This window comes from Neomonachus schauinslandi, chromosome 10 (assembly GCF_002201575.2).
Source record: "Neomonachus schauinslandi chromosome 10, ASM220157v2, whole genome shotgun sequence".
NCBI classification, from domain to species: Eukaryota; Metazoa; Chordata; class Mammalia; order Carnivora; family Phocidae; genus Neomonachus; species Neomonachus schauinslandi.
Genome location: NC_058412.1, coordinates 36,613,141 through 36,641,063, shown reverse-complemented (window position 1 = coordinate 36,641,063; position 27,923 = coordinate 36,613,141). Strand labels below are relative to the sequence as shown.

Below are 27,923 nucleotides of genomic sequence, written 5' to 3'. Positions count from 1 at the left end.
TTACTTGAATTCCCACTGATGTACTCTGCGACCTTGGGAAATTCATCAATCTCTTAGTGTCTATTTCCTCATTTGTAAAATGAGGGCTGCTGTGTAGGGCTGTCATGAAGATTAAATGCAATAATTCATGTAAAGCACTTAAAACAGCAGCATGTAAATGTTAGCCACTGTTACTACTTTTCAGCATGAATTAACATCTTCACGTCTGATCAGCTCTGAGGGCTGATCTTTTTCCCAATCTGAAAAACTGAAGCAAGGCCACTGGGGGCACTGATGCACAAAAGAATACTGGGACAGCCCTAGACTGACTGGAGGCTTGACCTGGTAAATTCAAGGCCACCTATCTCTGTTTTTGGAAACCAGATCACCCACCTGTCCAGGTGAAAACCTGACTTCATCGCATAACAAAGGGTCACAAATTCAAATGCCTACCTGATCAGGCAAGTCACCTAATGAGCAGACATCAGGTGCTGAGTTTGCAAAGAAAGTATCAGTGAAAAGACTGGAGGATAAAGAACACAAGTCAAGTCTAATGGCATTCAAACGTAAATATTTTTAAACATCCTGTCAGGCAAACTATAATGTGGACAGATTTTAGATGTGAAGGCCAGCTGCTTGCAAGCCCTGAAGCACTCTTTCATTCATGCTTTTACCGGCCCTAATTTAGGATATCCTGTGGCCAATTTCCAACCCTTTCCTTTATCTGCTCTGTGATCATCCCTTCTTTGGAAACTTTCTCCTCCCTTGGCTTCCAGAAAACTTCTGTCTTCCTTACTGTCTACTACACATACCTGGGTGATCTCATCATTTTGACTAACATCTTTGCTAAAAACTCTCAGATCTGGGCGCCTGGGTGGCTCAGTTGGTTGGGCGACTGCCTTCGGCTCAGGTCATGATCCTGGAGTCCCGGGATCGAGTCCCGCATCAGGCTCCCTGCTCAGCGGGGCGTCTGCTTCTCCCTCTGACCCTCCTCCCTCTCGTGCTCTCTGTCTCTCATTCTCTCTCTCACAAATAAATAAATAAAATCTTTAAAAAAAAAAAAAAAACCTCTCAGATCTTTATCTCCAGTTCTATCAACTCTAAGAAATATCTCATGAATTTTTGCCTTTTTTCTGCTTTCTTATTGCCAATGCTTTTGATAAGGTCCTCATTACCCAATTTCTAGTCTTTTACAGTAGCTCTGACTCATTCCTTTCTTTCCTATGCCATATCCATCAGCAATTCCTATTGGTTCTATCTCCAAACCATATCCAAAATCCAACCATTTTCTCCTCACTGACCTAAAACCATCATCACTTGTCACTTAAATTACCATAAGCAACTTCCTTTTTACCATTCCTTTACCACAGCATGACCCTGCTCCTCCTCTGTTCAAATCCTCCAGTGGCTCCTTTACCACTCAGAGTGAAACCCAAGTTCTTTAAAATGGCTTTACAAGGCCCTACACAATCACTCCTGTTGCCCATCTAACTTCATCTCTTACTTCTCTCCCCCTTGCTCACTGTTTTCTCTAGCCACACTGCTCCCTTGTTCTTTCCTTAATTACACTAGGCTCATTCCGGGTTCTAGGCTTTTTTCACTTAAGTAAGTAAATAAATAAATAAATAAGCAAACTTAAAAAAAATAACTTCGATGAGCTCTTTACATCATTCAGGGTCAGATCCCTAATTCACTGAAGCCTTTTCCTCATTCCCCAAAATATGTTGTACACGCTTTACATACTAACATTTTTATCATCTCTGAACCCACCATGCCAGTTCGCTTCTTCATGCTTTTCATATATTTGACTCTGCTTGGCCAAACTTTTACTCATCCTTCAGATGTAGCTAATTCCATGATGCCTCCCTGAAGCCCCCCATCTATGCCACTACGGCAATCAATTTATACCTTTATTATAGGACTAGTGCTATAACTATGTATTTACCAGTCTGTTTCTCCTACTACATTATAAGATTCCAGAGAGCAAGTTCAGTGATATTGTATTCAAATTTGTCTCCCCAGTGCTTAACACTATATACTTGGCACAGAAATCTGCTGAATGAAAATTTAATCAATGAAAATTTAAAGTAAATGAAATAGTTTGTTTACGATGGGCTAGGAAAAGAAAAATGTCTTAAGAGTCAAAGTGCTTTCCAACATCAAACCTGAACGTGACATATAACTTGAGTTTTTTATATTTGCTAAAGAAAAGCTCATTTTGATAGTTTTAACAATAAATTAGTAGATTCAGGAGAAAATAAACTAATGATAGAATTTAAGTTTTGCAAGATGAAAGAGTTCCAAAGATTGGTTGTACAACAATGTGAAGGTACTTAACACTACTGAACTGTCCACTTACAAATGGTTAAGATGTAAATTTTCCATGTGTATTTTACCACAATTAAAAATAATTAGTAGCTTAGTGAGGGGGGGGGCATTTGCTCAAGTATACATATTAATTTACAAACCAGGTATTTTATAGAACATTAAGTGAACTCTAACATGAAATAAGGCATTTGCAATTTTTTTAATTAAAATTACTGACTTTAACTAAAGTAGGAGGGGAGAATGAATATCACCTAGTTCAACTACCTTATTTCACAAATAAGAAAAATAATCATGGAAATAGAAAAATATTAACTAAGAGGAAAAACCAGGATCAAAACCCAGGTTTTACTGAGAATGCAGGGATCTCTTAATTGTACCACATTACAATCCCAAACAATTTAGAAAGTAAAAGCTAGAACTTATTGTATTCCATCCCCATACAAAGATAATGAAGAGGAAAAATAATACTACAGGCAGGAGTTTGCATACCTAGGCTCTATCTAGCCTCTATCTGTGGGATCTCGTAAACAAGTTACTGAGCACTGTAATACTATACCACCTCATGGGATTAATGTGAGAATCAAATGAAAACCCTGTTACAAATGGAAAGTGTAATCATTGTCTCTGTCATCAATCCCTTCAGATTCTCCAGTGTAGTCTCTTAGCAATGTTTTAATCATTATGTGTGGGGGGATACAGAGCAGAGAGAAAATATAAACTACTATAATTCTGACTAGTTGGAGTTTTGTTCTTGTTTTACACGAGGAAGGAAAGTGGGAGAGAGGAGGGAAAGAAGGTAGGAAGGTTGTTCATAATGGGCAAAGAATAACCTCTTCCCAAAAGAAAGTATTATACATAGCTCTTATCAATTAAAGACTCTCAGAATCACAAGCTCTTATATTACTCATGTTAAAATTATCATTTTTCCCAGTACAGATCCTGTAAAACTTTTCACTTTTAGCATATTTCAGAAAATTATGTAATAGTTACTTAGGTATATATTTATCTTTCCTACTCTACTGTACGTGTCCAAACAGGGACTCATAGTATTTAGCCTTCAAAAGTTGTTTCTGTATTGTTTTAACTGGGTCAACATCCAGTGAAATATAAAGGTAGGTGGCTGAAGTTTTGCCTAAGAGAAATGGATGAAAGAGAAGAATCGAATGAAAAGACAAGAATTTTATCTCCCTTTGGCTTCCCCCAACTCCTTCTCCAACTCTAATCTTGATTTCTCAGATCCTATGCAGAAGGCCTCTACTAATATTCTATATATCCACAAATTTTTGCATATTGTTACACTAGTAACACGTATAAAAATACCGTGTTTTCACTCCAGGCATGAAAATATTTAAAGAAAAGTACATCAAATCGGTATTTTTTTAAAAAGCAACCTCATTTGGCAAACAAATCTTGTGCAAAATGTTCACCATATAAAACATGTGCAAGAAACTACCATTTTTTAAAAGAAAAAAAAATTGTGCCTTCTGTGAATTTCCATTTCAAACCTCATTCTGATGTAAATTATAATAGCAATATTTTAATTTGTATAAAGCAGTTGTAAATAAAAATCATATATTCAACTTTTTCCCTTCTACTCACAATATGCCTTAACTTTCAAAGACGTTAGAAAAAGGATATCCCTGAAACAATGCCTACCTCCAAATACCGGAATTCATATATCTTCTCCAGTAATTCGTGGAAACTTGTATTACAGTATAGAATAGCTGTAATATGGAAGCACCAAATATTTCGGGATTCCACAGACTAGTCCACTTTTCCCCACATTTCTTAAGAATCACCTGGGCAGGCTATTAAAAATAGATTACCACAATCCTCCCCTAGAGATTCTGATTCAGTTGCTCTGGGCAAGACAAAAATCTTTATTCCTTAAAGTGATTTTGATGATTAGCTAAGATTGTAAAACATTAATCTAGTACAGTGGTTCTCAATTTGGCATATATTAGAATTACCTGAGGAGCTTTAAAAAATTTTTTAAACCCAGGCTGAAGCTCAGACTGATAAAAATGAAATCAACACTTTTTAAAAAGCTTCCCAGAGGAGGCTGAAAAACACTGACCTTTTAAGAACTTGAAAAATTCTTGTAGAACCCTCTTACCAATAAAGAAACTAGGCTTGCTCAAGTTCACAAAGCTAAGTGGTAGCAAAGCTGTAGCTAGACCATTTCCTGACTCCAATCCACTTTGTTTTTTGATGTAGTTGTTTATTTTCCATATAGGTTGACAAAAAAATGTGTGAGAAAGTTAAACCATCTTCTTGCCTCAAAAGAATACTGTCATCTAACAACTGAAAAAGTTAAAATGAAGCTTACCTTTTTGTTTCAATAATTGCTAGTAAATGTTTTCTTAGTCCTAATATAAAACAAAAAAGACTAAATATCACTATTATTTAATCTTCAGTTCTTAATACTAAGCTTTAATAAATCTTACAAAAACTTCTTTAAAATTTTAACTTCTAATTCAATATTTTAAAATTCCAAATTCTTTTTAAAGTCGGGCATCACAGTTCCTAACCGGCAAAGTTATTTCAATACCTGAATTTGGTGACAAGGTTTCTTCATTACATAGAATACATAATTCTACATATTGAAGCTGATTTCTGAACAGAGAACACATCTTCTTTTTACATACAAAACAATGAACTTTAGGCTGCATTAGCAAAACCCAGTCATTGGTTTGTCCACAGATATTCAGAGTGGGAAATTCAGAATGGGAAATTTCTCAAAATTTTGTTAACCCATTCCAAGAGTTCTGTCATTTTAGTGACAAAATAATGTAAAATAATCATGAAAAATCTGTCAAGTGCAAGCTTATATTGCCATAATTTTTAAGTGTTTTTTACTTTCTAAAAATTACTGTATGTTTAATTGACTTGTCTTCTGGTGATCTACTTTCATCACTAGGATATCAAAGTTGTTGAAATATTTTTAACACTCTCTATAGAGGTTGCCAAATGTTTAGATATTTCAAATTTCAGTGATGTTTGTTATTTCTGCTTGTGGGGTTATAAAAAAAAAAAAGTGTGTGGAATGCTTCATCAAAAGCATTATCACATTACTCCACAGGTAAAACTTAGGCAATTTGTATCTAGTTTAGAGTACAATGTATACTTTTGATTACTTCTATTTACAAAGGAGTAATTGCCAGGTTCCATATTTTTAAATATTCTAAATAAGAATCAGATGCAACAGATTTTATTGCAGTAATTTAATGAACTAAAGCCCTCTCTTTTTGTTTTTACAATCAAGGTAGATAGCAATGTAAATTTAAAAACTAACCAAAACTTAAGTATGCTATTTGCGCTTTTTAAAATATGAAAATACCCCCAAAACACTAAAAGGAACCAAGAATGTACCCTTAAAGCAAAAATAAAACATCAGAATCTCCGTTAAGTGTTCGAATTATATACAGTATTTAGAAAATGCATTTACAGGGGATAATCACCATGGAGTTTTTACTTCAGGAGAAAGCTGTGCTACACTAAGGTCTGCATAGCCTCAGTCTTTTGTGTTAACATTTTTAATTTGAAACTCTTTCAAATTCTGAGGAGTAAGACTATAAATACATGGCCTTGGGGGGTTGTTTAAAATTTTCCTTAAAAAAAAAAAAAAGTTTATTTTTAGGAGTGTGCTAGGGCAGTAGTCAAATAGAACACCAGCTATCACAAATTCCGGGCTGGTCCCATCTGGAAGTGCACGGCGGACCCTGGGCTGGGAGAGGCTTCGTTTCCACCAGGCTGGACCGCAGCACCGAGCCAGCACGCGGGAGGCGCCGGGCGCAGACCGAGCGGCAGACGGAGCCGCCCGGGGGCGGGGGGCTCGCACGTGCCGGCCGGGGGCGGGGCCGGCCGGAAAGGACCCCGGCGCGGGGAGGCGGGCGCGGCCGGGCCGACCTCCCCCGCGGCCGCCAGCCTGGGCTTTACATAAGGGCGCACGTCATGGAACTGATGGAGCCACACAGAGACGTCTAAGTCATGCAGGAGGCGCGCGGCCCCGGCCCGCTCCCGCCGCCCCAAGACCCCTCCTCTCATCCGACAGAAAGACAGACAAGAAGGGTTCCCGACCTGTCGTGCCCTGCATGTTCAGAGTCTGTCATGTTTGGTCAAGAACGGGGCGGGGCTGGAGGACAGGTCTGCGAGGCCGGCGGCAGCGGGGCGCGGGGAGGACCCCTGCGCCGCCTGCGGGTACCTGCTCCCGGCCGCCGCCGAGAGGTGACGAAGTGGTAAAAACTCACGGTTACTAGTGAGCGACACAGACACAGACTTTCCAGTCTATTAACAACCACGCCAGAGAGATGGGGCTCTAACTGCAAACACTGGGCAACGGCCCCGCGCTGCCGGCGCTGCCGCTTTAGTCTCTATTCGCCGCCGGTGGCTGAGGCTTGGGAGCGGGCGGGCGGGCGGCGTGCAGCGACGCGGGGATTTGGACACTGGCCGTAACGGTGATTTCTCCTCACCAACATGGCGGCACCCGAGACAGGCTGCTCGATAAAATGGCGCCTGCCGCAACACCTAGCCCGGGACTAAAGGGCAGGAGAGATTCCTCCGCGTGCCGCGGCCCTTGCCCGGCCCGCCGGGGCCGAGCGCGTTGGCCATTGGAGGAGGCAGCCCGTCAATCACCCCAGGGGGCGGGTCCCCATTCTTCTCTGTGAAGCGGCGGAGGCGGCAGCCAGCTGGCGGCGCCGGGCGGCGCCTCGGTAGCACTGGGCGGGGGAGGAGGCCTGCGAGCCCCATGCTGTTGATCCGCGCCTCAAGGCCCAGCTCGTGCTGGCTCACTGGGACACGGGCGGAGGGGTTCAAGACGCACCCTAACAAACGGGCCCCCAAAGCCATTCTGCAGCCTGGTTATTAGGGGTGGGGTGATAAGAACACGCGGGTGTAGCGTCTTTTAAAAAATCACCTAGGTCGCTTAAATAATGGGAAAATGTCCTATAAGGTAGCGCCTCTTTTTGTAATGTCTAGTGCTCATAATCGCGTTTTGAAGAAAATAGCTTGGCATGTGACTTTTTCTGATAGTCAATATTAAATTTACCTACCCAGTTATTAAATAATAATAAATTATTAATAAAAGTTAAAAGAAAAATAAATCAGATGTTATTTAGTAAAAACATTAATATTCCATATGTAAAATTACACGAATATTTTATAAATAAAAACTAGCCATCGCATGACTTTATACTTACAAACCTGACCTTTGGCAATAATTTTTTAACGACAAATCAATGTTTTTGCCTATTTAGTAAATTAGCTTATGACGAAAAGTTCCTTGTTTTGTAATGAAATGATGAACTTGATGGTAAATCAGATATCTAACTTTGTGGTAGTGAATGCATTTGACTAATGCATAAATGCAGTGCATTCAGAAGCAATCGCAATTAGTAAATTAAATTTAAAAATAAAAAAATTAGATATGTACCTTGGTAAAGAAATCGCACCTTTTTTTTAAAGTTGAATGCAGCACTGATCTATAGACAATCCTGCAGGCACTTGCCACATTTCGACATGATACATTACTAAACTTTCAAAAAAGCAGATTTTGTCTGGAGTAACAATAATTAGCATTTGGAGTTAGATTAGAATCTCTAGGTCTTTGTCTATTTTAACTATTAATTTAGGTCTTACTGTAGCTAATCAGCTAGCCCACTGTAGCTAATCAGCTCCCACACTTAACGACCGAGCCACCCAGGTGCCCCCTCCCTTAATTTTTTTAAAAATAGCTTTATTGATATAAAAGCATATACCTGAGAATTTACACATTTTAAGTGTACAATTTAATGACTTTTAGTAAATTTGCCAAGTAATGCAGCCATCACCAACATTCAGTTTCAGAACATTCCATCCCCCTAAGTGCCTATTTACAATTAATCCTGTCTTGCCACCCATGCCGCAGGCAACCGATAATCTACTTTTTGTCTCTATAGATTTGCCTTTTTGAACATTTCATGTAAACTGAATTATATGTTATTTCATTCTCCCTTTAAAACACCCAGTCACCTTCTACATAATCTGAATGGAGTTCAGCCCTTTACCTTCAGTCAATAGTTTCTGAATAAAATCTGTTTTTGCTACTTTAATGTCTGGCTTTGTTTATCTTTGACAATCATTCCCACCCTTAAGGCACACAAATATCATAATCACTATAAAGGTGTCAACAGGGGAAGGAGTGCTACTGGCATCTAGTGGGGAGAGGCCAGGGATGCTGCTAAACATCCTATTATGCACAGGACTGTCAATTACTCAGCCCAAAATGTCAAAATGCTGAGGTTGAAAAACTCTGCTCTTGACAATCAGAACTCAAAGTTTTGGGGACTAGAAGCAAAAATTAAAAAAAAAAAAAAGGAAGACTTTTACTAGGGTATCACAGGGATAATAAAGGAAGGGTCCACTCCTATTTCCATGGTTTGATTCCCAGTTCCATGAATTCTGGCTATGGGAGAAACAGCACCATATTATTGATTGCTGATTTATAGCATATGTCCACAAAACGTGTACTTTGCATCTAGTACTGAAACCAGTACTCAAAAGACCATTCCTCCATCTTATTATGTCAGTTGCTTTTTTGTGTGTGGTAAACTATATATGATACAAAATTTCCCATTTTAATCATTTTGAAGTGACAATTCAGTGGCATTAACTACATTCACCCTGCTGTGCAACGATATCTGTCTGCTTCCAAACTTTTTCACTGCCATTAACAGAAACTGTAACCATCAAGCAGTAACTCCCATTTCCCCCTTTCCCAGCACTGAAAGCCTCTAATCTGTCTCTCTGATTTGCCCATTCTAAATACCTCATATAAGCGGAAATACAGCATTTATGTTTTTGAGCCCGGCTTATTTCACTTAGCATACTGTTTTCAAGGTTCATCGTATTGTAGCATGTGTCTGAATTTCATTCCTTTCTATGGCTGAATAATATTCCATTGCATGTATATACATTTGATTTATCCAATACTTGGGATGTTTCCACCTATCAGCTCCTATGAATAATGCTGCAACGAATAGGAGTATGCACATATGTGTTTCAATCCCAGTTTTCAATTCTTTGGGGTATATACCTAGGAGTAGAATTGGTGGGTCATATGATAATTCTATGTTTAGGCCAGCTGCTTTATAATGATAGGGGCATCACTTATTTATTGCTACATAGCAAATTATCCCAAAACTTTGTGGTTTAAAACATAAATGAGGGGTGCCTGGGTGATTCAGGCAGTTAAGCGGCTGCCTTTGGCTCAGGTCATGATCTCAAGGTCCTGGGATCAAGTCCTGCGTTGGGCTCTCTGCTCAGCAGGGAGTCTGCTTCTCCCTGTCTCTCTCTCTCTCCCTCTGTGCTCTCTCTCTCAAATAAACAAATAAAATCTTTAAAAAAAAACCAAACCATTAATGAGACAGGGACCTTGGGAACAAGCCCCAATGCACCTGGGACTCTCCTGAGTGGCTGTTATTACTCTCTTGCAGAGCAACCTGTAGGCTGTTACCGCTTTTTCTCACAGAGCAAAGCACTAGCCAAGGAACAAGCCTAGACCAGGTTCACACTAGTCTGAGATAAAATGGGCAGCAAATTTACCTTTCACTGACTTTTCCCCTTATTATTATGCTAAAACACATACCCAGAGGTGGAGACAACATGCAAATGAAACATATGATATATGAAGAAGCATGTTTTGTCAACTGAGCCTACGCCCCCAATTTCCCGGAATTCCCTGCCCCTACATGCTTAAACATCACTCCTTTCCCACCTCAGCCTCTTTAAAAGTTTCCCTGGTTATTGTTCAGAGAGCCAGTCTGACCCCTTTGTCATGACTGTGTCTCCCTCCAGCTGCAGCTGTTGCCCCTATAATAAAGCTTTGCCTGTGTTTGTAAATGTTGGATCCAGCCTCATTTCTACCATTGCTGGGTCCAAAGGCCCGAGTCCAGTAACATAAACATTTATCTTTTTATTTTATCTTTTTTGGATCAGGAATCCAGGAAATATTAGCTGGGTGGTTCTATCCCAGAGTCTCTTACGAGGTTGGAGAGGCACTAGCGGATCAGCTTCCAAGGTGGCTCACTCACATGGCTGGCTTTTCACAGGTGTTTTCTGACATGGTGACTGACTTCCCTTCAGGTAGGCGATTCAAGAGAGGAAGGCAGAAACTGCAGTACTTTTTACCACCTAGCCTCAGAAGTCGGGCACTATCTAAAACTGTGTATGTTAGAAGTCACTGGATCTAGTTCACATTTAAGGAGAGGGGACTGGGTTCCATCTTTTGAAGGGACAAGTGTTAAAGAATTTGTGAACACATTTTAAGAGTACCATACCATCTATTGAGTTTTTAATGTCAGTATCATATTTTTAACTTCTAAAAGCTCTACTTGGTTCTTTTTCAGCTCCTTAATGTCACTTTTTATAGTTTCCTTTTTATCAGGTTTTGTTGCATAATAAATTACTTTTAAAACTTGGTGGCTTAAAATAACTATTTACTTAGCTTACAATGCTGGTCAGCAGTTTGGACTGGGATCATCTGGGAGGTTCTTCAGTTCTCCACTGGGCTCCACTGTGTTTCTGTGGTCAGCTATGTGTTGACTTGGTGGCTTTGCTTTTAGGGCTTTGCTGGCTGTTGACTGGGTGTTGTTGCTCTCCTCCTTTTGTCTTATCCTCCACATATCTCTCCCTTCTCTTCAGCAAGGTGGCCTGGGCTTGTTCTGGAGAAGGCAGAAGTTCAAGAGAGAAGAGACAGACACATGTCCTCTTAGGGCCCCGGCTTGGCATTGTCAGGCCTTTTCTGCTGCATTCTATTAGCAAAAGTAAGTTACAAATTCAACTCAGATTAAAGTGGAGGTCAAATAGATCCCACCACTTGATGGGAAGAGCTACAAAGTCATATTGCAAACGATGTGGATGTAGGAAAAGAGAGAGAATTGGGTCCACTTTTAAAAATCAATCTGTAAAAGCACTCTAATTGGTCTTAAGAGTTAACTTGGCTTCAAGCCTATGCACTCCTTGCTTGCTGACTTAAGTCCCTCAGTCTATAGCAGAACCAGCCTACTTTCCTTGAGATTTGCAGACAGTTGACATGTTTCAAAGACCATCTTCCCTGTCCAGGTGAAGCTGGAGGGTTTTAAAGAGGAAGGCATGGGAAAAAGGGAGGGGGGCTACGAGCAGAAGCAGGTGCCCAGATGCTTAGTAGTATGTTGAAATGACCTTGAATAGACTTGCTGGCATCAGCAGCAGCTGTTTTCAAATGTAGTAGGCCTTATCTTCTGGGAAAGTTTGGTCCTTCACTCCTCAAGGCCAGTGGTCTCTTCCTGTAACAAATCTACCACAAATATACTTCGCCTTTTATAGTCTTTATCTGAAAAGGCTAGTATCTGATGTCTTTGCAGGTCAGTATTTCTTGCTATGTTTGCTGCTTTTTACCTATCATTTTCATTTCCTTCCGTGGCCTGGTTATCTTTTGCTTATACTGGGCTTTTTATATGAAAATGTATGTATGATAATAATCTGAGTTCTGTAATATAGTACTTTCCTCCAAATGGGGTAATACTTTAATTCATTTCAATTTTCCTCTCAATTTTTCGTAATGATTCATGTCCAAAAAAGGATTGCCTGTAATAGGACAAAGTACAACTTCCTTTGCTTGTCTGGGAAGTGGACCCTGATTCATGTCGGGAATCAGACACTAGTAGGAGCCAGTCAGGTTCTATGTCACCGGCCTAGCCTACTGTTTGAGGCTTTCATTATTTCCACAACTTCCACTCTTCCACAGGCATTAGAGTAAGCAAAACTCAACAGTTCCGTTTCCCAAATGTGTGCTCTATTTTCCTGCCTTTTTTTTTTTTTAAGATTTTTATTTATTTATTTGACAGAGAGAGACACAGCGAGAGAGGGAACACAAGCAGGGGGAGCGGGAGAGGGAGAAGCAGGCTTCCCGCGGAGCAGGGAGCCCGATGTGGGGCTTGATCCCAGGACCCTGGGATCATGACCTGAGCCGAAGGCAGACGCTTAACGACTGAGCCACCCAGGCGCCCCTCTATTTTCCTGCCTTGATACAATTCTCTCCACTTGGAATACCCACTTACCCCTAATGAAAATAAAAGAAAGTAGACTCCCAAGGACTAAAAATTCTAATAAATATTAGATAAGAGATCAATCAGCGCACCTAAAATAACGCAATTAGAGTGACGCCTGCGCAGAGCCGCGGGGAAGGAGTGAGCGGGCGTGCGCGGGGGGCGGGGCCGCGCATGCGTGGGGCGACCTGTGGCCTGTGCGCGGCTTTGGGTCCCTCCTCCTCACGCGGTGGTAGTTATACTCTAGCTGCGGGGCCCTCGCGAGGGTGATGGATTTTGAGAATCTTTTCTCCAAACCCCCCAACCCGGCCCTGGGTAAAAAACCGACCACGGACTTTGATGAAAGGTGATTCCCCATCTTTTCATGCTTTGATCGCAGGGGCCCCAGTCGGGTTCCGCCTTTTGGTTCCATTGGAGGCTGCCGGGACCGCGTGTGGGCCACGCCGCTGGGTCGCGCGGGGAGTGCGTGGGCGAGCGTGTGGGGTCCGCCTGGCAGGCACGGGGGTCGGACGTGGAGAGGTCGCTCTGGGGCCGCCGGGGATGGAAACCGGCAATGGGGCTCCTTTCGTAAGCTGCCACGGGGAGAGGTGCGGGGACACTGCTTGAGGGGAGCATCGGGGTCCAGGCGGCGATATCGGGAGGCTCCCCTTTCTCTGCGCCCCTGACCCTCTAGATCCGGTTAGAAACCTCCGTGTGTTTCCACAGTACTCTTCCTTCCACCGGACCATCAGCTCCTAGAGGACAGATCATTTGTCATTTCTCACTGACACATGCTAAACACTTTTTTTTTTTTTAGAAAAATCCGAAACCCTAAGTTCATTAAGCAATGAGGGCAAATAGTGAATAGTTTGCCTTTAATTCATTGATTTGCATCAGAAGACCCTAAAGACCATAATAAAGCAGCAGACACGATTTGGGTGTAACTTTTCCTTTAGGTTGAGAAAGGAACTGACGCCGCTGGCCAAAGGGTGATAATTTATTGATCTCATTTTTAGAGACGTGTATAGTGTAGTTTCTTTACACCCAGATATTCGTTTACTTTTTTTTTTTTCTGTTTGAAGTGCTAAAAACCAACCTCTAAACCTGTGTGTTTTCCCCAATTTCCTTAAGCTGAAACCGAGACACACAGCCTTTTGTTCCTTTATTTCTCTCATTCTCAGTATATCTCTTATTCTGGTTGATTTTTGCCTCCCAATATCATTCAAATCTGTTCACTTTATCTCAGATACCTTAATTAAAACTATTACCTTAATTCAGGCTACCATCAAGAGTTTTACTAAGTGCTTTACATGAAATATGTCATTTAATCTTAACCTTGAAGAAAAGATACTGTCCTTGTTTTTGCAGATGAAAAAATTGAGGCACAAAGAGGATAAATAACTTGCCAAGATTGCACAGTGTTAAGTGGCATAACTATGACTAAGTTACCCATGATTTGATTTCTGTGTTTCTAAGGCAAAAATGACTAACATAAAATAGGATCTATAAATACTGAAAAGAGACAAAGACACTAGTTACTTGCAGATGATATGATCCACCTACAAAAGAAAACAAGAGGAACGTTAATAAACCATTAATTTAGCAAGGTGAATCACAAGACAATAGCTTCATGTTAACAATAGCATCTATCAATTTGAAAATGTGTTGGACATAAGATTCTATTCACAAAAACTTTACTGAACTACATAAAATGCACTTCTGGATTTCTGCCCAAATGTTAGGTGTAGAATGTTATATACAGAGAGCATCTGTGAACTGTTCCTTGTTCATAGCCTTTGCCTGTTTTTCTCTTCATTGGTCCTTCTCTTTAAAATTTTAGGATCTCTAGTCTGCAGATATTTTACTTTTGATTTATTGTCTTTTGACTCTGCTTATGGCACTTTCATTGCACAAAGGGGTTTTTTTTGTTTTATTTTTTAAATTTATTTTTATTTTTTATTATTTATTTGACAGAGAGTGCACAAGTAGGCAGAGAGGCAGGCAGAGAGAGAGGGGGAATCAGGCTCCCCGCTGAGCAGGGAGCCCGATGCCGGGCTCGTTCCCAGCACCCTGAGATCATGACCCGAGCCGAAGGCAGCCGCTTAACCGACTGAGCCACCCAGGCGCCCCTGTTTGTATGTTTTAAATAAGGTCACAGGAATCTAGCTTTTATGGTTTGTGGGTTTTTTCATAGTAATTTTATAATAGATTTACTTATTTCTTGAGCACCTGCCATTATCCTAGGCCCTGGGACTATAGCAATAAATAAAGAGATAAAAATCTCCATATTCATGAGATTTATATTCTTGCAGCACAGACAATGCATAGGTAGTATTTTATTTTATTTTTTTAAGATTTTATTTATTTATCTGACAGAGAGAACGAAAGAGCACAAGTAGGGGGAGCAGCAGAGGGAGAGGAAGAAGCAGGCCCCCTTCTGAGCAGGGAGCCTGATGTGGGACTCGATCCCAGGACGCTGGGATCATGACCTGAGCCAAAGGCAGATGCTTAACCATCTGAGCCACCCAGGCGCCCGCATAGATAGTATTTTAGGTAATGATAAATGCCATGGAGAAAATGAAAGCTGGGTAGGAGGATAGGAAGGGAGGATGGGATGGTAGGGAGAATGTAGATATTTTAAAGAAGTTAGTTAAAGAAAGCCTCAGTAATATCACTGATAAGTAATATTTGAGTAGAGAGGTGAGAAGGGTTGATTTCCAACAGAGAGAATATAAAGGTCCGTATAAAGGTCTTGAGGTGGAGTGAGCATGGTGTGATTAGGTGATGGGATGAAAGTGGCCAGAATGATAGCTGGAATGGAGTTAGAGTAGCAGGACTTGAAGAGAAGTAGGAGCTGGGAGGTACTCGGGGATAGGGTCAGGGAGGCAGATCATGTAGGGACTTGTAGGTGCCATAAGAAGGACTTTGGCTTTTACCCTGAATGAGATGAAAGGCTGTTGGAAGGTTTGCAACAGAGAGTGACATTTTAGCAGGGTCATTGTGGTTGTGTTGAGAGTGGAATGTAATGGCAAGAGTAGCTTGGATCATAGTATTAGTAGCAAGAAGTGGCCAAATAATGGATGTATTTTGAAGATAAACTGGATTTTGTCACAGATTGGATTGAGGATATGAAAGAGGAGTCAAGTTACTTCAGAGTTTTGGGTCAGTATCATTAGAAGGGTCGAGTTGCTGTTTAAAATGACAGGAGAGGGGTGCTTGGGTGGCTCAGTCAGTTGAGCGTCTGCCTTCGGCTCGGGTCATGATCCCAGGGTCCTGGGATGGAGTCTGGCATTGGGCTTCCTGCTCAGCAGGGAGTCTGCTTCTCCCTCTCCCTCTGCCCTTCCTGCCACTCATGCTTGTGCGCACTCTCTTACACTCTCTCTCTCAAATAAATGAATAAAATCTTAAAAAAAAAAAAATAACAGGAGGATTAGGTCAAGAGTTCAGTTTGGGCTCTATTAAAAATATGTCAAGTAGCTATCCAGGTGGATGTGTTGCCTAGGAAGTTGGCTTTCCCTGTCTGGGCTCAAATCTCAGCTCTACCAGTTAAGTAGGTGTGTGGCAAGTTTTATAAGCCTTCTGTAATTCAGTTCTCTCATCTGTAAAATGGGCTTTTAACCACCAGTACGTATGTCATAGGCTGTTGTGATGTGGGTAACATGCATGGAATCGCTTCTGGCATACGGTAAGCATAAGACAGCTCTCTTTTTTTTTTTTTAAGATTTTATTTATTTATTTGACACAGAGAGAGAGAGCACAAGTAGGCAGAGAGACAGGCAGAGGGAGAGGGAGAAGCAGGCTCTCGCTGAGCAGGGAGCCTAATGCCGAACTCCATCCCAGGACCCTGGGATCACGACCTGAGCAGAAGGCAGACACTTAACCGACTGAGCCACCCAGGCGCCCAGCTTTTACTGCTCTTGTAGTCATTATTGTCATTATTGCTTTGCCTCAGGAGAGGTTGCTTCCTACTCCGTAAGATGATTCATTACTGATAACTGGAACAATGAAGGTTCCTTGTATTTGGCTTACTGGCTCTTGTGATAGCTTCTGTAGAGTCTCACAAGTTGGTGCCTTATCTGATAGACGAAGCTCTGAGACTCTGACTAGGGACAGATCAATGGTAAGCTGTTGAATCAGATGAAGCTGTGAAGCCTGAGCTCCTCCTATAACTTTGCAAGAAGCTCAGAGCCACTATTCACATTCTTGTGCTAGTTAGTAGTGCATTCCATTTGTAACATGTTTTTTTTGAGAATGTGCTCATTGCCTATTTCTTGCCTTTATCTGGCGTGTAACTCCATCTTAAGCTTTTATTCAGTAGTCACTACTTGTCCAGACATAATTGCTTTCAGCCCCCTGTATTTATGGTGTAAATTTCAGTGACATCTTTTCTCACCAGCTTCCCATTTTCATCCTTCTCGGGTTCATTTTTAGTTTTTGTAGAATATCCTCAAGTCACTGTCTGACAATGTCTGCATGTTAACTTCTCAGTCCTTGCGAGTCTGGAAACAACTTTTCTTTTTCATCTTCCCATTTGAATATAACTTAGGCTCTCTCCTGACCTTGAAAGGCATCTTGCATTCTACCTGAAATACTATTCTCCCTTATGTTCCTCTTTTTAAGATTTTATTTATTTATTTGAGAGTGTGTATGGGGTGGGGCAGAGGGAGAGGGAGAGAGACCGCTGAGCAGGGAGCCTGACTCCAGGCTCGATCCCAGGACCCTGGGATTATGACTTGAGCAGACACTTAACCGACTGAGCCACCCAGGAGCCCCACTAACTTTTTAAAAAAGTTTATTTATTTATTTATTTTAAGTAATCTCTACACCCAACGTGGGGCTCAAACTCACAACCTGGAGATCAAGATTCACATGCTCTACTGACTAAGACAGGCGCCACTGTTTGGTAACTCTTAATATATCTTTTAAGCTTAGAAGATCCTTGGCCCCCAAATGTAGGCTAAGTGTTTCTATGCTTATCATACTATATTAAAATTGCTTTATTTTTTTTCTCCCAAGCACATAGAAAGTTCTCAGAAGGCAGGGACAAGGTCTTTTTCATTGTTGTATCCCAAGATTTAAGGCCTATAGCCTGGTATATGGTGGATACTCAGTATTTGTTGAATGAATGGAGTGATGAATCAATGGGTGGTTTATATAGCTCCTGAGACTAGAATGTGAAGGTTATGTAATCTAAAATTTCAGCTTTATGGTTTACTTACAAACACATGTTGATGTGTATTGCTCATCATAAATTTGTACATTATTCCTTGGAGTATTTGGAGTAGAATTTGAATTTGGAATTTTTTTAAGGGCATGTAGAAGATAAGCCGAAGCCATGAATTTTAATGCTGTGGTATGAACCATTTTCAGGTTGAAAAAACTCTTGTGTTATTTGATATTTTTGTTGCAGAATCGATGATGGAATAGATGATACAGAAGTTGAAGAAACACAAGAAGAAAAAATAAAATGGGAAGTAAAACTGGAATGTGAGCAAATACCCAAAAAAGTAAGATTAAGTTGGCATATTGAAAAAACACAGGAGTGGGTGTGAGAAATTTGTTAGGGGTCCTATTTGTCCCAGTTTATTGAGCATTGGAGACCTAGTTCCTTATGTCAAGGAAACCTGATAACACTTCAGAAAATTTATCATTCAGAAACTTCAGTCATTTAACATGAACTGTTTTAGTGTATCGCTTTTATTTTGGTTTTCCCTGTTTCTGAAATGGGTTGTAAACTGTTTCAAAAACTTCTCTTTTCTTTCTTTTTTTTTTTTTTTTAAAGATTTTATTTATTTGACAGAGAGAGACACAGCGAGAGACGGAACACAAGCAGGGGGAGTGGGAGAGGGAGAAGCAGGCTTCCCGCGGAGCAGGGAGCCCGATGTGGGGCTCGATCCCAGAACCCTGGGATCACGACCTGAGCCGAAGGCAGACGTTTAACGACTGAGCCACCCAGGCGCCCCAAAAACTTCTCTTTTCAAGTTAGGCCATAATTTTTAAGGGTTTTGATTTGCTAACTTAACTAACCTTAGTGATTTACAGCTTAAAGCTTGTGTTACTTTGCTAGGACTGCCCTAACAAAGTACCACAAACCAGGTGACTTATGCAACAGAAGATTCTTGTTTTGTGTTTCTGGAGACTGGAAGTCCAAGATCAAGGTGTTGGTAGGGTTGGTTCCTTCTTTTTTTTTTTTCAATTTTTTTTTTTTTTTTAAGATTTTATTTATTTGCGAGAGAGAGAATGAGAGACAGAGAACATGAGAGGGAGGAGGGTCAGAGGGAGAAGCAGACTCCCTGCTGAGCAGGGAGCCTGATGTGGGACTCGATCCCGGGACTCCAGGATCATGACCTGAGCCAAAGGCAGTCGCTTAACCAACTGAGCCACCCAGGCGCCCGGGTTGGTTCCTTCTGAGGGCTATGAGGGAGAATCTGTTCATGCTCCTCTGGTAGTTTCTGGTGGTTTGCTGGCAATCTTTTTTTTTTTTTTTTTTTTTTTTTTAAGATTTTATTTATTTATTTGAGAGAGAGAGAATGAGAGAGAGCATATGAGAGGGGTTAGGGTCAGAGGGAGAAGCAGACTCCCTGCCGAGCAGGGAGCCCGATGTGGGACTCGATCCCGGGACTCCAGGATCATGACCTGAGCTGAAGGCAGTCGCTTAACGAACTGAGCCACCCAGGCGCCCCGGTTTGCTGGCAATCTTTGGTGTTCCTTGTCATGGCTTCCAGAAACATCATCTTGATCTTTACCTTCATATTTGAATTGTGTTCTCCCTATGTGCATATGTTTGTGTCTAAATATATCCTTTTTGTAAGGGTACTAGTCATATTGGATTAGAACCTACCCTAATGACCTCATCTGAACCAACTACAAATGTAATGGCCCTATTTCCAAATAAGGCCACATTCTAAAGTACTGGCTGTTAGGACTTCATAGGGAGAATTTGTGGGGGACACAGTCAACCCATAACAGCCAATATCTGCTCCTCTCTTGCCTCTTTTTCTCTTTCTGAACTTTTTTTTTTATTGTGCACTTTAACACACCACAAAATGATGGGTTTGAATTGGCAGTGAGACTCACAAGATACAAATAGGCTTTAATGTGATACTCTTAGACTTAGCTTTACAAAAGGGTACAGGACAGAAAATACAGCAGGTGTAACATCTTCATCTCCTCAGCAAGCCTCTCAGCTACCCAAGTATATAATTTCTTTTGCCCTTTGGGGCATGTGTGGCTGTTGTGGACAAGAGCCAAGGTCTTAACACTGAAAAACTGTGGCCTGGATTTCCCCCCAATTTTTTTTTTTCCTTTGAGATTTATTTATTTATTTGAGAGAAACATACAAGTGGGGGGGAGGGGCAGAGGGAGAGAGAGAAAATCTCAAACAGGTTCCACATTTAGCACAGAGCCCCCCTTGGGGCTTGATCTCACAACCCTGAGATCATGACCCAAGCCAAAACCAAGAACCAGTCGCTCAACCAATTAAGCCACCCAAGTGCCCCTCCCCCCAATTTTTTATATTGTTTTAGTCACATCGACCCCAGTCCTTCATGCCCGCTAAAAGTTCCCTAATCCATATATAACCCAATACAGGAGATAGGCAGGTAGAACATGCTACAATTATTTTAAGTAGATTCCAATAAACAGTTCTGTGAGTAGATGGACACCTGCATTATTCCTAAGTAGGTTTGCTTCAGTCCAGGCTCTTTACTCACAAGTGCTTTTGTAAAACGTCAATATGCAGTATCACATCTGATTAAAAAGAACACCCAGGTAGAGACTTTGCTAAGTCAAGAAAGAGCATTACCCCCAAAGCCTCTGATGCCTCCTTTCTCTGTCATTATTCCTTTCTTTCTTACCAGAGATAGAGTCGTAACTTGCATGCAGATCACTTCCTTGATCTTCTTTACAGTTTCAGTTTTACTACTAATGCTGTCATCCTTAATAATACAGTTTTTCCTTGCCTGTTTTTACACTTTATAGAAATAGAATAGTATTGTATGTGTTCTTTCTGTTGTTTTTTCTCAACGTTATATTTGTAAGATTCATAGATGTTGTGGCATATACCTGTCTATTTTCTGAGCTGCATAGTATTCCATTATTGAATATAGTAGAGTTCATTGTTGGTAGACATTGGTCTGATTTCCATTTTTGGAGGTTATGGGTAGTGCCGCTACATTCTTTCACTTGTATCCTGTTGCACATATGCTCTGTAGTTACGTAGGAGTAAAACTGCCAGGTCATAGAGTAAAGCATCTTTACCTTGACCTTAATGCCAAACTGTACTCCAAAGTGGTTCTACCCATTTTATTCCCAGAGGTAGTGTGTGAGAGACTGTATTTCTGCTGCTCCACACTTGGTATTGTCATCTGTTGTATTTTTCGCCACCTGGTGAAGCAGCTCATTGTAACGAAGTTTGCATTTTTTTTTTTTTTAAGATTTTATTTATTTGACAAAAGAGAGACACAGCGAGAGAGGGAACACAAGCAGGGGGAGTGGGAGAGGGCGAAGCAGGCTTCCCACGGAGCGGGGAGCCCAACGCGGGGCTCGATCCCAGGAACCTGGGATCCTGACCTGAGCCGAAGGCAGACGCTTAACCAACTGAGCCACCCAGGCGCCCCTAAGTTTGCATTTTCTTGATTAGTATTGGGGTGGAGCATCTTTTCATATGTTTGTCCATTTGGATTTCCCTTTTTTTGGTACCTGTTCAGGTCTTTTGTCTTCTTCTTATAATTATTGGTTTGTCTGTGATTTTGTTTTTCTTGATTTGTAGTTCTTTATTTTGGATTATAAGGGTTTTTTTCCCTTCATTTGGATTCTTGTGTTGCAAATATCTGCTCATTTTGTGGCTTTACATGATGGTATTTTTTGAGTAAAAGTTCATAATTTTAGTGTATTCAAATTTATTAATCTTTATAGTGTTTATGTGTTTTATTTAAAAAAATAGTATACTATAATGTCTTCTAAAAGATTTATTGTTTTGCTTTTTGCATTTACGTTTGTAGTCGTCTGTAATTTATTCGTATCTGTACACTGTGAGGTAGGGGTGACAAATTCTGTTTAACTTTTTTTTTTTTCCTGTTATCCTACCCAATTGGTCCCAGCACCATTCACTGAGGGAAAAGAATTGTCTTTCCCCCACTGGCCTGCAGTATCACCATTGTCAAAAATCAGATGTTCGTGTTTGATGGGTTTGTTTCTGGACTCTGTTCTCTTCCACTGGTTTATCTGTCTAGCCCTCCCTCAAGACCTCACCATGTTAATTACTGTAGCTTTATGATGAGTTTGGGTGTCAGGTAAGCAGATCCTCTCACCTTGTTTTTCTTCTTTAAGCATCTTGGCTATTCTTACCCTTTGCATTTCTATATAAGTTTTAGAATTCAGTTTGTCAAATTCCATGGAAGATCCTGGTGGGATTTTCATTGGGAATGCATTTAATCAACAGATCATTTGGAAGAGAATTGACATCTTTAGAATATTGAATTGTCTAAACTTTAGGTCCTCTAATTTCTCTCAACAGTGTTTTGTAATTTTCTTTGTAGATGTCTTATATCTACCATACCTTTTGTTAGGTTTATTGCTAGGTGTTTGGTGAGGCTATTATAAATTACTTTTTTTAAGCATCATTTCCTAATTGTGAATTTCTCATAATTTAACTATTCAAGAGTTCTTTCTTTCTTTTTTTTTTTTTTAAGATTTTATTTATTTGACAGAGACAGATAATGAGAGCAGGAATACAAGCAGGGGGAGGGGGAGAGAGGGAGAAGCAGATTCCCCGCAGAGCAGGGACGCTTAACCGACTGAGCCACCCAGGCGCCCCTCAAGAGTTCTTTCTTGTTTTTTGCTTTGTTGTTATAGCTGTCTAGCATCTTTTTTATCTATAATGTCTTGAATATCTTTGTGGTTTCTTTTACAACTACTCAACTCTGCTATTGTAGTGTGATAAAGCAGCTATTATAGTACGTAAATGAATGAGCAGGGCTGTGTTCCATTAAATTTTATTTATAGGGCGCCTGGGTGGCTCAGTTGGTTAAGTGACTGCCTTCGGTTCAGGTCATGATCCTGGAGTCCCGGGATCGAGTCCCGCATCGGGCTCCCTGCTCAGCAGGGGGTCTGCTTCTCCCTCTGCCCTCTTCCCTCTCTTGCTGTCTCTCATTCTCTCTCTCTCAAATAAATAAAAATCTTTAAAAAAAAATTTTATTTATAGATGCTGAAATTTGAATTTTGTATAACTTTCATTGACATGAAATGTTCTTCTCTTTTTTTTTTCTTTCAACCATTTAAAAAAATCTGAAGACCATTCTTAGCTTGCTGACTATTATCGAAATAGGTGGTGAGATGGATTTGGCCCTGGGGTCATAGTTTAATGATACCTACTCTAGATTTTTGCCATGTGTTTTTGTGTTCCTTCATTGTGCCTGATTTAAGAAAGGCCGGGAGAGTTGATGGATGGCCTTCCCTGGTGTGTTAGTGGGCATGTGTCTCTATAGGCTTTTCCTCCAGATGGGAAGCCTGACTGGGCATCAGTCCATGGGTGGGCTGTGTGGAGAGATAGGTTTCCTTCAGCATAGTAGTTCTTAACCTTCATTGTGCTGTGCACTCCTTTTGGCAGTGTGGTGAAGCCCATGGGCCCCTTCTCAGAATAATGTTTTTAAGTGAATAAAATGAAATATGTTGGATTACAAAGGAAATTTATTGAAATACAGTTACCAAAAAAACAAATGTGGAAAAGAGTAATATGTTTGTCATTAATGCACTAAATAATAAGTCCAGCAGTAGGTCTAATTATTGTAACTTTGATATAGTGATGAACATAAAAGATACTTTGAGATTTGCAACAACTGTCATGTGATATATGAAAGTACCTGTGATTCTACTAGTGACAGGTGCAGGTACTGTTGATACTGCTCTTTGTTCCCTGTGTTCAAAACAGGAAAATGCTAAATGCCAACTTAGAGGTTGATGTGAATAATGTGTGATTTTTATTCCCATTCAAGTTCACTGAATTCTGTCCATAGACCCCTGTGAGGAATCTCTTCTGGACAGCAGGGTAGAACTTCTGTTGTAGGTTGAATGGATGGAGTATATTTCTGGTGGGTTGCTCCCAAATGCCAGAATGTGGAAGACTTCACGCTGGGGTCTTAGTACCTACCCACAGAAGAAGATTTGGCTTTTATCAAACATTTTACTCAATTTCTTTATTCTCTTTTTTTGCCTGGGGTAAATTTCTGTTTGAATGTATTCTGGTGAGGAATGGGGCAGAGAGCATTTGTTACAATAGCTTTGTCTGTTTTTATGTAGAATTTTCATTCATCCTCATTTATAGCCCCATTTCTCACACTCCAGCCAAAGCCCAACCTCCCAATTATAACTTTTTGTTTTTCAAAAACTTGTCAAGAATTTGTTAAGCTTGGGCGCCTGGGTGGCTCAGTTGGTTAAGCAACTGCCTTCGGCTCAGGTCATGATCCTGGAGTCCTGGGATCGAGTCCCGCATTGGGCTCCCTGCTCAGCAGGGAGTCTGCTTCTCCCTCTGACCCTCCCCCCTCTCATGTGCTCTCTCTCTCTCTCTCTCTCATTCTCTGTCTCAAATAAATAAATAAATAAAATCTTAAAAAAAAAAAAGAAGAATTTGTTAAGCTTTTCTCAATTACTAATGAATGTACTTTATGTCCCCCTATCCCCACTAATCTTATGGAGCTATTTTTACTTTTCTGTACTTTTATTTCTGTGGAGTCTCAGGAGGCTGTACTAGTTCAATAAATCCTCCTGAATTAGAAATCTTTTGCTTAAAAAAAACTTTATTTAGGCTCCTTCATTAAAGGGAAAAATGTTAATAGTATATTTGTATACTTTCTAAATTATATAGAGAACAGCAAATATCAAAGTAATGAGTTTATAGCTAGCTGCATGAAGAAAAGTATTAAAGCAATCATTTGTATTTTGTGTATTCATTGGCCTCTGAAAAGAATCATATCAATTAGTAATACGTATCTCTAATGTATAATAAAACAACATAGTTGATGATTGTCCTGGTTTTGTTCGTGTTGCCATGTCATGTCATCACTTCATTGAATACAAATCAGACATGTTAAAGGGGGTCTGCTTTGGTACATATTTTGTGTGTAAGGGGCACTTAATCACTCACTTGGATCATTGTAATATTTTGATTTAGATATACTGAATAGAATTTCATCTCTGTATTTGACTAAACCAAACTTCATGGGAGCTGTTGTATAACTGAGTGACTCTCCCTGTGCCCACTAAATAAAATTAAAGGCCAAAACCATGGTTATCACAGGAATTGGCCAACTTTTTCGTAAAGGACCAGGTAGTGCGTCTTGTCGACTTTGTGAGCCATACTGACTCTGTCACAACTAAACAGGTGTAGATAACACGGAAGTGAATGAATGGGTGTGACTGTGTTCCGGCAAAACTTTAACAAAAACAGGAGGCCAGGCTGACATCTGCCGACCCCTGACCAGATGTTATGTTTACAAGTTTGTTCTATGGTGTTAGTTTTAAAAGGTGCTCTTTCTTGAAAACTTGGAGACAGGGAACTTGGTGGCCTGATATTGTTGGATTGGTTGATAGCCTTGTCTGGTATAATGAAGATGAGGTAGGTGTACACTGGGGCCATTGTCAGGTTAGGAAACTTTCTCCACTTGATTATTCATGCAGGGAGCAAATTCATTTTATAGGCCTAGGATCAATCCTCTGGTGGTACAACTCCTAGCTTTGAAGTTAACATCAAAAGTAAGCCATTAAATTGGGCCACCTAGTATATTTTATAATAGCGATTCTTCTCGTTTGTTTTGAGTTTGCTGCCTTCATCAGTTATGTGAAAGTAGGTAAGAGACCAGACTCCAAAGCATGCTCTGGAGCAGGATCGTTGGCCAGTTTAATGGTAGATGTGTTATCTCTTCCTGACATCAAAATAGGAGCCTTTGGCACGTGGACATTTTTTTATAAGCCTTTTAATTAAAATGTATCAGACATACTAACTGTAATTACACAACCTGATACATTTGTGTCACCATGTGTAGGCATGTATACCAATACTTGGAAATTCTTGTCCACAGAGTACTTTAAGTTGTCTGCTGTGATCATCTCAGGCTGACTCGGGTCAGCTGCCATTCCTGGCTTCCTGTTTCAGTAGGTGCCTGTGTTTGCTTCTGCTGCCTTGGGGGAGCTGCAACAACAGAGTTAGAAAACTTCTGAAAGTAAAGTTTACTTGATTACAGAGAACTGGGCAGTTCTTTGTTCCTTGTCATCAGTGTGCGCCACTGACATGATTTACAGGAAAAAGAATAGGCTTTGCTAGCTGTGATGTAGCTTACTATAGGGGATTTTCACTTGGGCCATTACAGTTTACTTACTCCTTTATGAAATGATGAGTTATTGAATTAAACCATTTAAAAGCATGGTTGATGCGAAGGGAGAAATAAAATATGAATTATAATACTGTAGTTCAGTCAATATATATCAAATAAGTAGGATTTGGGGGTTTACTCTTTTAATTCAGTAAAGACATCTAGTGTACAAATTCAGAATCTTCCATCAAGTTTTTTTCAAGGATGGATATGTTGTGTTGGTTTTTGTTTTGTTTTGGTTTTATTTCTGGAAAATTTTAAAAATGTAAGAGTGGAAAGAACCCGCATATACCCATCACCCAACCTCAACAAAGATCAGTTCATAGGCCAGTCTTTATTTCTTCTTTATAACCAGATTGTTTTGAATCATGCCAGCTTTTTAAAACTGAAAATTTAATTTTTACTTAGTTTAGGCACTTTGGGAATTCTACAACATCACCGAAGAATTTGCAATATAGAAAATCAAGAAGTAAGGACTATGATGTATATAGTGATAATGATATCTGCAGTCAGGAATCAGAAGATAATTTTGCTAAAGAGCTTCAGCAGTATATACAAGCTAAAGAAATGGCAAATGCTGCTCAATCCTTACCATTTCCTGAAGAATCAGTGAAGAAAGAGGGAGTGAAGGATACCCAAAAAGGTAAGGGTGAAACTATTTTGTCATTTAAAGTTTATCTAGATAATCAGTCACAGTTGTCCATATATGGACTGAGGTTTGGGGAGGGGGGAGATTTTCTCCTGCATTTTATCTCATAGTAACATCATGCTTTCCGTGGATCTTTACATCAGATGTGAGCATGCATGGCCTGAGACGCCCACTCCGGGCCCCCCCCCCCCGCCCCCGCCCCAACCCGGCCATTCCATGTACAAATGGATAGTTTACAAGAGGGTTATCAAGGGCCATGACTGCTTTGAAAGGGAGAATGCTAAATTCTGCATATATGAAGGACAAGATGTGCCTGTTTGTATTGCTGTCAGTTTAGAGAGGAATTGACTTAATGTCTGATACAGTGGTGTGTCAGACTATATATTCTTTTAGATTACTAAAATAAAATATATTCTTTTAGATTACTTAAATGAAACTTAGTCATAGATATGAGGACAGATGACAACTATATATGAAGTTTATTCTCTTGTTTTACTGCTTTTTTTTGTAATACTCTTATTTTATTTTCTAACGTAATCTGTACACTCAGTGTGGGGCTCAAACTCACAACCCCAGGATGAAGAGTTGTATGCTCTACTGACTGAGCCAGCCGGGCTCCCCTATATAAAGTGTTTTCAATGGAAATTCTGACAGTAGTATGTGAGGTCAGTTTAAACATCTGAAGCTTTTGCTCCTATAGTGCTATGGCAATTCCTAATTAGCTCCATTATACTCTGAACCTTTCGAAAGGATCTGACTTGGGGCAAGCAGGAGTCGGATGCTTAACTGACTGAGCCACCCAGCGCCCCTGTAGAGTGTACTTTAGAGTAAACTGCTGTTGTGCCTTCATGTTCTCATAAATTAAACTTTTAACACTTAGTGTGTAAGATTTAAACACACAAGATTAACTTTCTTGTTTTTAGCTGTTAAACAAAAAAATAAAAAACTTAAAGCTGTTCAGAAAAATGGTAAACAGAAGAAAATGAAGCGAAAATGGGCTGGCACCGGACAGAAAGGATCGAACGCTTCACTGCGGAACAGTGGCTCGCAGGAACAGGTACAAGAGTGTAGGCATGCAGGAGGACACCTACGTGCTGCCGAATTTTTATCTTACCCCTCAGTGACGAGCCACAAAACGAGGGTTCTCTGATGGTGAAAAATCTCCTCACCATCAGTGGGCTCTCCACGTTCTTCCTTGTCACTGTCGCCGCTGCCTTCCCTCTCGCCCGTTAGCTGCCAGCACCTCTGTTAAGCCTTAGTGTTGTACCTGTCTACCTGACTACATGCACACAAGTCCCTTGATTTTGGAGTGTTGTACTGTCAATGGCTGGGAAAACAGGGGAAGCAGGGAGAAGATAAAGTGGCCAAGAGAACTCTTCAGAAGTCACAAGAGTCTTACAGAGTTTCTACTGTTGCGGTCCCTGTGGAAATTAAAACTGAATATTTCTGAGCAATGACCTTACAAAACACCCCTACCCACCTGCTATCTTGATTTTGCTCTGTAGAAGTTCTTCTTCCTTAGTCTGTGGATGTATTCAGGATAGGACAGTAAGGACT

At 40.5% G+C, this 27,923-nt stretch overlaps 2 protein-coding genes across 3 annotated transcripts in view; one reads left to right on the top strand and one right to left on the bottom strand.

Annotated features, from left to right (window-relative positions):
* Positions 1–6,586, bottom strand: part of ZC3H6 (zinc finger CCCH-type containing 6) — a 62,820-nt gene extending 56,234 nt beyond the window's left edge. The window contains 1 exon segment of the mRNA XM_021697343.1: positions 6,388–6,586. Within this exon segment, the coding sequence (XP_021553018.1) occupies positions 6,388–6,419 (32 nt within the window). The 5' untranslated portion in view covers positions 6,420–6,586.
* A 6,027-nt stretch (positions 6,587–12,613) lies between these two features.
* ZC3H8 (zinc finger CCCH-type containing 8) overlaps positions 12,614–27,923 on the top strand; it is a 30,739-nt gene continuing 15,429 nt past the window's right edge. For both annotated transcript variants that reach the window (XM_021697549.2, XM_021697548.2), the window contains exons 1-4: positions 12,614–12,717; positions 17,761–17,857; positions 26,126–26,360; positions 27,290–27,423. In XM_021697549.2, the coding sequence (XP_021553224.1) occupies positions 12,641–12,717; positions 17,761–17,857; positions 26,126–26,360; positions 27,290–27,423 (543 nt within the window). In that variant the 5' untranslated portion in view covers positions 12,614–12,640. The remainder of the gene's footprint in view (positions 12,718–17,760; positions 17,858–26,125; positions 26,361–27,289; positions 27,424–27,923) is intronic.